Source organism: Hemiscyllium ocellatum, chromosome 5 (assembly GCF_020745735.1).
Source record: "Hemiscyllium ocellatum isolate sHemOce1 chromosome 5, sHemOce1.pat.X.cur, whole genome shotgun sequence".
NCBI lineage: Eukaryota > Metazoa > Chordata > Chondrichthyes > Orectolobiformes > Hemiscylliidae > Hemiscyllium > Hemiscyllium ocellatum.
In genome coordinates this window covers 98,817,643-98,828,000 of record NC_083405.1, presented here as the reverse complement: position 1 = coordinate 98,828,000, position 10,358 = coordinate 98,817,643, and the positions used below count along the sequence as shown (strand labels likewise).

At 40.5% G+C, this 10,358-nt stretch overlaps 1 protein-coding gene across 11 annotated transcripts in view; it reads left to right on the top strand.

The window, feature by feature from the left end:
• The first annotated feature begins 218 nt into the window (after positions 1 to 218).
• The window catches only part of abi1a (abl-interactor 1a), a 122,105-nt gene continuing 111,965 nt past the window's right edge, over positions 219 to 10,358 (top strand). For all 11 annotated transcript variants that reach the window (XM_060825019.1, XM_060825015.1, XM_060825013.1 and 8 more), the window contains exon 1: positions 219 to 391. In XM_060825019.1, the coding sequence (XP_060681002.1) occupies positions 275 to 391 (117 nt within the window). In that variant the 5' untranslated portion in view covers positions 219 to 274. The remainder of the gene's footprint in view (positions 392 to 10,358) is intronic.

Sequence of the window (10,358 nt, the reverse complement as noted above, 5' to 3'; positions counted from 1 at the left end):
TTACACACCTCTGGAGGAGGTGGGACTTGAATATTGGTCTCCTGACCCAGAGCGAGGGACATTACCACTATGCCAGGAGTGCCGACACACCTACAAATGTTGGGTGTCACCAGGTCATTGGCAGAGGAAAGAGACTACAACCCCCAGAGGACTTTGCGGCTGGCTGGCTGGCGAGAGCGAGGCTGCAGGATCCCAGCGTGCTTTGCGTGGTTGGGAGGGAGTAACCAGGGCGGTCTTGAGCGAGGAGTCATAAAGCGATGCAGAAAGATGTAAGATGGCAGAGCTGCAGATGTTACTCGAGGAGGAAATCCCCGCCGGCAAGAGGGCGCTGATAGAGAGTTACCAGAACCTGGGCCGTGTGGCTGATTACTGTGAGAACAACTATATCCAGGTATGAGCCGGTGGAGGGTCCGCGGTTGGGGGTGGGGGTAAAAGAAAAAGGAGGTGAGAGGCACTGCCGGCGGTTACAACTGCTCCTGCCGTGCCCCGCTCCCCCGCACACTCACCGTCCCGGCGACGGTGACCACTCTGCCCGGCTACGGGGTGGGCCCTCCACACGATCCCTACCCCTATTTCCGACAACCACCCTGCCCCCTTCCCTGGACACCCCTTCAGAGAGACACACAATCCTCCCCCTCTCCTTCACTTCGATCTCCCCAGGCCGCGGCCGTTTGGACACCTTACCGCCCCCGTCCCGGGGCCTCGATAATATCAGATCTTACTCGGGACTGAGGAAGGTGGCGGGGTCTTTCTCTATTCTATTTGAAACTCACTTTGTGAAGGAGTCAGCTGGTTTGTTGGTAGTTCCCTGGATTTACCAACACTCTTTAACTCTGTGTTCCGGAGGGTGTGCCGCGCTCTCTGACTCATATTCCCCGGGTATGTGGGCTGGGGCTGTCCCGCTCCCAACAGTTTCCTCCCATCCCACGGGTCCGCGCTCTGCTGTTTAGGCGCCTGCTCTACAATTTGAATTAATGATTTTAGATAAACAGCTTTTGTTCTTGTGAGACGAGCTGTTCTTCCTCGCTTTATTTTTATTCGGTGTGAAGCCAATGTATCTTTCCATTATCCATTTATGTGTTCAAATTTTGGTGTTTCTTTCGTGTGATCTGTCTGAAAGCGGAGATAAGTACTGATGTTCTGGAATGATATGTCTCAATTGAACAACACACTCTTTGCTCTGGATTGGGCAATCTCAGGGAAATTGTATAGGGAAGATGTGTCTCCGAGACGAGTTTCGTGTGGAACTGGTTTTCGAGACGTCAGGAGCCCCCACCCCTCCACGAAATGGCTTTTCGTGTTCTCACTCTTCCTTTTTTTTGTTAGTAAATTCCTTGCAAGTGTGGGTTTTGGAAGCCTGGTTTTGTCTTCAGTGCGTGGTTTACAAGATCGCTTGTAACAGGATGAGATCCCGAACTCCACCCGAGAGTTTGGTTTCCTCCGTATCTGGCGCATCAAACTATGTAACTTTTTTTTCCCTTGGACGGAAATATGTCAATCGGAGGCAGACGCAAGTAGCAACACAACTTGTAGTTGTCAGCTTCGCATACTGTAATCGTTTGGGCAACAACTGACAGATTTGTGTTTTTAAAAGTCTGTCAATAAATACTCTTGTAAGAAATACCCTGCTTTCAGATGCATTTAGTGATTCTCAGACCTTGTGTTCATTTCCAATCTGTCCAAATTGCATTTAAACTTTACACCTTAAAAAGAGTAAACTATTTTGGGTAGCTGACTTATTGTAAAGAGACTGAAACCATTTGACCCATGCTGCCTCAATGTAAGATTTTTTTCTACATTAGCATCATAGTGATTGAAGTGTCTTTTTGAAATACACTCTTGATAGTTACTTTCTCCCCATATCTTGGTTTTGACCTTGCTGCATGAAGTACTTTCTAAACCCCTTCATGAAGTTGTTTGACTGTTTTGAAACAGTTCTTTGTTTGGCAGTGATAGTTTGACTTGATGAATCTTTTCCTGTAATACTGGATACCATGCACCTTTAAATTGTCTCCAGTTTCTTGCGTGTGCTGTTGCACCTTCAACATTGTGATCCAGTTTCGCTCTGACCTTTGTTTTCATATGGATAAGTTTGTGATCTTTCTCAAAATCACTTCAGGACCATGGATGTTCCAAAATCTGGTTTTTCGCACTTTTTTAAAAAAATGTGAAGTACTTTTGAGTTAGTTTCTAAGAATGTAAAAAGTCAAAAGCTAGCACGGAGTTTTGAGAGAGAATTTTAGGGCAAGTGAACTTGCAGAGCTTGGGGATATTGATTGTTGAGGATTTATTGTCAGTGTGGAGAATACAAATTAATTCTGAATTGGATATGTTTATGGAAGTATTTAAGCATCAAACGTTTTTAAAAATTTGATGCATTGACTTGATTAACAAGAAAAAGATTAATTGGTGAATAGCATGGATAACTTAATGCAGACAAAGTAGCTTTTTGCAGTCATGTCTTGAGGAAGCACTTCAAGCATTAGATAAGCAAATATAAAGCATGTTAGTGACACTGCAGATAGAAGTAGGTCGCAATCAATGTTGAGATTGCGAATTGAGTTCTCCCCTTTTTGGGTACTCAGAGCTACATGTACCCCATGTGCCTTTCAATCATTTTAAGCAATTTGTGTCCTTTAGATGCATCCTAGACCTTACCCAGCTCTCCCACCTTGTTAGTACTCCAGGATACATGGTTCTTGTGTCACAATATGAATTGTAAGTAGAAACTAAGCACTGATCTTTGTTCTGTCCTGCCATCCCAAAAATGACCTATTTATTCCTATTATTTTCTGATTCTCAACCTTGCTGTCCCTACGATTCTTCACTTGTGTAATAAATTGTTCTTTATCAAGTGCTTCCTCATAAAGTGGATGTACAGTATCTGTAGGGTTGCTTTAATTATCCGGATGGTTTCTACCTTTTTAACTAAAGACTGGGCAAACATGATGACCCTTTGCCAGATCATGTTGACTTTATCTAATCAGTGGCTTTCAGTAATGTCTATTATCATGTCCTGAATAATTCATTCAAGCATTTTTAAAAAAAAATCATTGTTTCCATTCTTATGTTTTATTAAAACAGATTTGATTAATTATTGCTTTGTCCTTAAAACATACAGCTATATTCATTTTTAATACCATTGATTGAAATTTTGACGCCTCTCTGTATGTGTACAAAATACATATGTGCAAACCACCCACTGCATTTGCTAATATTTACCCCTTGTTACATTTCCTTGTTTAGAACTAGACATATTTGGGTAAATGTCCTAATCTCTAGAATAGTATTGGGCATCTTTTTAAATTTCCCTTCCTTCCATGGATTGCCAGGTAGTTTGTAATTTATTCAACTTATAGTATTCTAACTATATGAGCAACTTGCATTATTGTGGCTGCGTCCCCTTACTTGGAAACAACAGATGATCGATCCACTGCTAAATATCAGCGAGTTTTAAGCAGATTTGCAGCTCAGGTTGAGATTCTGGATGTAAATTTGCTCGCTGAGCTGGAAGGTTCATTTACAGACATTTTCGTCACCACATCAGTGAACCTCCAGTGAAGCACCGGTGGCATGGCCTACTTTTTATTTATTTATTCACTGATGTTACCAAATATGGTGACGAAACATCTAACAACTAGCCTTCCAGTTCAACGAGCAAACTTAACAGCCATAGCTGAATCCATTCAGTCATTTGATCAAGCTGCTTCTTGTATTTTTGTCAAATGTACTTTTATAAAGTTCACAAAGTATATTGCTCAACAATAAATCCACATTATCGTGTAAGCTGCAAAAACAATCAGTTTCTTTCAGTGTAGAATGTGGATCAAACTGCAATTTGTTATCTTTGTTCTTGTCAACTGTAGCATAGATTATTGTTGTACTTCAGCTTTTGTATCTTAAATGTGAGGTAGAATGTTGTGACTGGCAAGACGGGATAATTGGTCAAATATGTTTGTCTATATCAAAGCACTGGTATTTTTCACTTCCACCCCCAGCATTTTTGATCCTTTTGTGTATCTTATCAGAGTAACTGTCTGCCATTTTGCAAGTAGACCATAACTTTACTTATCAGCAGTTTAATCCTGCATACAAGGATATTATGCTGATCACTAGATGATTTTGACATGCTATTTCCACAGAATGAATGTTTACTGATTTGTCACATATCTTCTGATATTAGCTCTCCTTGCAAGGCTTGCTGGATATTTTGGTCTAATGTTTTGAATGGTCCAATCGAATTTGCAAGTCTTAGTCTACCACTTTTGATAACGTCTGCACCTTGACGCTTTAACATCTCTGCTCAGTTCCACATTCAATATATTGCATTTCTTTCTTAATTCTAACCAAGTAATTTTAAACTTTTTCTCCATTATAGTTTTGTAGTGTAGCAATTGAATCTATGAACACTGCCACACCTTTTTTTTTTCACTTTTATATTTGTTCTGAATAGCTGTTAAGTAGAAAATTGTTTACCCTTTTTTCTTCTGCTATTGCTGCACCCAACATAACTCCTGTAGCAATTTGCGCAAGGTTTATGTGGTAGAGCTGTATTTGAGAGATGGGTTGACTTGTGTGAGCCAGTCTGAAATCTAATATATCACATGGTGTTTATAACACAGAAATGGGCCATTTAAGTGAACATGCCAGTGTTTGTGCTCCATGAGCTTCCTTCCTTGCTTCTCTTGTTTAGCTTATTCTTCTAGTCAGCTTGCATTCAATGTCTGTCTTGTTTTCCCTGTTAATATCCTTGCCAGTTGCCTGAACCTATTTCATAGCAGTGTTTTACATCCTAAGAGTCTTAAACAGAAAGATTGTTTCTTTGTTCCTTTTAGGTTAATTTCGGGATGATCTTTGAACGTCTTTCTTTTCTGAAGCAAACAACTGCAATCTGTTCAAATGTTCCTGAAAAGTATAACCTCTCACGGTGGCACAGTGGTTAGCACTGCTGCCTCACAGCGCCTGTCGACCCGGGTTCAATTCCCGACTCAGGTGACTGACTGTGTGGAGTTTGCACGTTCTCCCCGTGTCTGCGTGGGTTTCCTCCGGGTGCTCCGGTTTCCTCCCACAGTCCAAAGATGTGCGGGTCAGGTGAATTGGCCAAGCTAAATTGCCCGTAGTGTTAGGTAAGGGGTAAATGTAGGGGTATGGGTGGGTTGCGCTTCGGCGAGTCGGTGTGGACTTGTTGGGCCGAAGGGCCTGTTTCCACACTGTAAGTCTAATCTAATTCCTGGTATTATTCCTTATTTTGATCTTTTTGGGATACCTCCAGTGCCCCATATTTTCATTATTTGCAAATGCCATTTAGCTGAAGTTTTGTAATGAGCTGCGTAGATGAATAGAAAGGGTTTAGAGGGATATGGGCTAAGTGCTGGCAAGTGGGATCGGATAGATATACGAGTAGGAAGTGTTTAGTGAGATATGAGCCAAATGCTGGCAAATTGCACTAGATTAATTTTGGCAATTTGGTTGGTATGGGTGAGTAGGACCAAAGGGCCTGTTTCCGTGTTATACATCTCTGACTCCCAAGTCATTAAATTGTGTATTAATTTTGCAGATAGCACTTGATGCAGCTGGAGTGTGACCTTTTCGTTGGATGAATGTCCAAGGCAACAGAGGGGGTACTGGTCAAGAATGCTGCTTTTCACTTGCTCTCATCTCTATGCTGCTCATGTGTCAGATGAAATTTAAACTCTGGCAATGATGACCTTGAGGATGTTGATTTGTTTAGAAGTGGTTATGTTATTGGAACTTTCAATTTTTATTTTTGTTAAAGGGGTGGATAGTGACAGGCAAACATTTTACTGTAATCTAGGGATGTTGCAATGTGATTTTGCTGGTGTCCTTCCATATCAGATGCAATTGGCTTGTAAGTAAGCAGTGCTAAATGTTGCCCCACTCACTCCAAGTCTAGTAGAGCTGTATGGATTTTATTTGAGGTTTCCCAATTGCTGCCTTACTGACATTTTGTAATAAAGTATGGATAAGGAAGCCACCAAATGGTTGTGACTCTTCAAATTTTGATTTGATTTAGTTGTGTTTAAGAAATTTAAAATTTGATTTTAATTGAACATTGGGTGCCATTTTAAAAAAAAATGCCAAAACATATCTTGCATTTTTTATTTGATTGAAATAATATGAAATTCAATCGCTGCCCAATTCTGCTGCCTAATTACAGCATACTATAATTAGTTGTTGCGTGTTTTAAGAATTGTTAGGTATTTGGATTTATTATGACCATGTCCTTATTAAAATAGTCCATGTTGGTGCCTTCAGCCTGGGGAGTGTAATCTAATGTTGATCTATTACTTGGTTACCTCCAAAAACAAAGTATAATTATGTGGAATTTCAATATTTGGTTTAAAAATTAGAAAAACTTGTGTTTAGTGTATGAGTAAATGTGTCAGAGATAAAGTTGGTTGGACAGGAAACAAATAGCTTAGATTAATCGATGCCCCAAAAAAAACGTTGCAGTGTCTTCCCTGTGATATTTTGCCTGTTTTTTTTTGCATATAAATTGATTGTAATCATGCACACAGGTCATACAAAAGTAGGGGCATTGAGCAGAGAACCAGAGATCAAGGTAACTTAAAGGTTTAGTTTGATACTAAGCAGTGAGGAAACTCTTTAGGGGTAGAGGATGCTACACGAATAGCGATCTGTATATTACATTGAAAGTGCAAATGGTTTGTATTGAAAATTGGTGTAGCAGGACAAGTTGAACTTTGAAATCAACCTTTACTAGTCTTGTGTTTAATTCCTTTTATGTCAGTACACAGTCATGATAAAAGAAGTGAACAAAGGCAAGTTAAGGGAGAAGAGAGACCTGCAGAGCAGAAGGTTGTAAGCTAATTTTGTATAGGTTTTAATTTGAGGAAAGTAAGGGAAAACTAGGGATCCAGGTTCTTGGAAAGTACTTTGTGCATTCCTTGGTGCCGTTGCTGCTTTTGAGATCGTTTTTTTTTAACCCACTTCCTGATTACGTCTTTATTTTTTCTTCCTTCCATGTTTTTGAATGCCTCCTAGTATATCTTTGTGGTGTTTTGTAAGTGTCAGTTTGTGTTCTAGTGGTAATTTTAGACATCTTGCATGGGTGGAATAAAATACAAGTACAAATAGACAATAGTTTGTGAAAATTTGGTTAGTCACAGTAATTTTGAGGGAAATAAACAATGCTGGAGAAACTCAAGATCTGACAGCATCTTTGGAGTGAAGAGCATTGTTTTGCGTTCTAATGCAAATTCAGAATTTTTAGTTAATTTCAGAAATTGACTGGTCAAATATAGCAAGGATTCTATAGCTGTCAGACTGTTGAACTGTCATAGTGTCCTCCCCTAAATTTAAGTCCACCTACTGCTCTGCACATCTGAACATGTATGTTTAAATATGTTCCAACCACAGTCTCTGCCACATCTTGTAGAAAGTTGTCTATATATGTTCTAACTGATATGTTGAGGCATGTTATTACGTACCTATGGACCAATTGGGATTTGGGTCCAGGCCTTTAGGTGAAACGCAAAGTGCCCTCTGCAGAATGCTGTATGCAGTGCCAGACGGGGTAGTTGAATTTGTCTGTTTATCCTTTTATGAAACTAAATGAAAAGTAGGACTCCCTGGTGACAGTAGTTAGCATTACTGTCTCCCTGGCAGCGTCCAGGGCTCAGTTCTGGCCTTGGGTGACTGTCTGTGTGAATTTTCGTCCAGTGCTCCAGTTTCCTCTCAGTCCAAAGATGTGCATGCTAGGTGGATTAGCTATGATAAATGCAGACTGAAGGAAGGTCGAGTGCAGATTCAGAGGTCTGAGTGGCTTCTTGCCACACTATATGGATTCTCAATTCAGAAATTGAGCTACTCTCTGCAGCACACCTAACTTCTGATCAGCTCTTGTAGCCACAGTATTTACATGGGCAATATATTTCAAATCCCCCTCTGGGATTGTTGGTCCTATGAAATTCAGTGAATGTGGTGTGCTACTGAGTGTTGAGGAGAGATGGTCAGATTTTCTTGTGGGAAATTTTTGTTTTAGTCTTGGGGCACTATTGTCACATGTCTCCCTAAGTCTAGAAAATTGTCCTTTTTTTTTTCTCTCTGCTTCAGTGTCTGAGTGACAAATGGTGCTCAACCTTGTGAAATCATCAGCAAATCGTGCCCATATCTGATCTTTTGCTGGATAGAAGATCATTCACGAAGCAGCTAATTTTTGGGCTAAGAATTTTGAAGAATTGTTGCAGTGATGCTCTAGAGCTGAGATGATTGGCATTTAACAAGTGCAACCATCTTACATGTCAGGTGTGACTTCAATCAATGAAGACTTTACTGTATTGAATCCCATGAACTTCAGTTTTGTTAGGGCTCATTGATGCCTCACTCAATCAGATGTGTTCATATCCAGGATATTCATTCACTTCAGCTCTAGAAATTAGCTCTTACAACAGCCTTCTGTACTTTGGCTATTTTTGTTTTTAGTGCTTCATGTTTTGCTCTGCATGCGGTGTCACCTTTTGCAGGATTTCTTCAGTAATGAGATGCTGTTTTAGCTGAATGACAGTGAAATGCTGTCTCTGGCAATAATTCTTCAGTCTAGTGCTACAGGATTATAGGTTGGTAGATTTTTGCAATTTGGTGTTTTTGAAATAGGAGGCATCAACTGATTTTAAGTATTTGGGAGTGCTGGGGAAATGTATAATGAAAATATTTCTGATCTGTTAAAGGCCTATGTTGGGGAATGCTGGCATATGACTCCCCTCAATTTGGGAATAAAAGAATCAGAGCTGTATAACATGGAAACATACCCTTTTGGTCCAACTCGTCCATGCTGACCAGATCCTAAATTTAATATAATCTAGACCCATTTGCCAGTATTTGGCCCAAATCGTTCTAAACCCTTCCTTTTCAAATACCCATCCAGATGCCTTTTGAAATGTTGGAACTATTCCAGCCTCCACCACTTCTTCTGACAGCTCATTCCATACCCGCACCACCCTCTGCATGTAAACATTGCTCTTTTAAAGTCCCATTTAAATTTTCCCCTCCCCTTAAACCAATGCCCTATAGTTTCAGACTCCCTTACTCTGTGGGAAAAAGAATATTGGCTATTCATCCTATCCAAGACCCCTCATTATTTTATATGCCTCCTATAAAGTCACCCCTCAGCCTTTGACATTCCAGGGAAAACAGCCTCAACCTGTCAGCCTCTCACTATACCACAAACCCTCAATCCTGGCAACATCCTTGTTAATCTTTTCTGAACCTTTTCAATTTCACAACATCCTTCCTATAGGAGGGAGACAATAATTGCATGCAGTATTCCAAAAGTGGCCCAGCCAATGTCCTTTTACAGTCTAGATTCGTGTGGCACTGGAAAAGCACAGCAGGCCAGGCAGCATCTAAGGAGTAGGAAAATTGACGTTTTGGGCAAAAGCCCTTCATCAGCATCCAGTGCCACTCTAATCTAGATTCTGATTTCCAACATTTGCAGTCCTCACTTTTTTGTCCAATGTCCTTTGACAGCTGCAACATGACCTCCCAGCTCCTATGCTTTATGTACTAACCAATAATAGCTACTTCATGTGGGTTTCTGCCCTGGGGTGGTGGTGTGGAAAAACAAATCATTCTTAACTCACTGATGTTTAGACAGACCGAGGGTATCCCACGGAGTAGGATCTGAAGAGTGGTGTTTGTTTTCCCATCTGCTCTACCTGGGTTTGAAAGCCTGATAAGTTGACACCATGTTGAATGATCGATAAGAGGCTTCTCCTGTCATTAATGCTAATTCTGCAGCATTTTGAAATGTTTTCTTTGTCTCCCTAGATCGTTGGTTATTTTGAGAGCTCAAAAAATCATACCTGTCAGGGCTCATGCTTTTGCAACTCTTGGACAATGCCCTGCCCCTTTTTAAATTGATTTTGGAGAAATTTTGCCTGAATGTTTGGTTGTGCAGATGTCTTTCAAGAGGATGTTAGTGTCTCATTAAATCTGAGGCTACAACAGAGGTGTTGCTGATACGTAGTCCAGGTCTTACCAAAGTGCAAGTGCAGTGATGCAACTGCTCTGTATTCTAGAATGTTTTATTGACTTGAGGTCTTTGTTGCCAGATACCCACTGCTGTGGTCTGATCATGCTGACATTTTTACTTTGAATTTTGACTAATAATGGGATGGGTGTGCATTAGTTTACTCACCCTCTGATTAATCAGAGAGTTTATAACCCACAAGTCTTTTGGTTTTCAGTATTAATTTTAACAGTTGATGACATAGTACTTAGTTATAAATCACAGAATTCTTAGTGGAAGCAGGCCATTTGGCCCATCGCATCCACACCGACCATCTGAAGAGCACCTATCCAGACCCAGTTCCCTG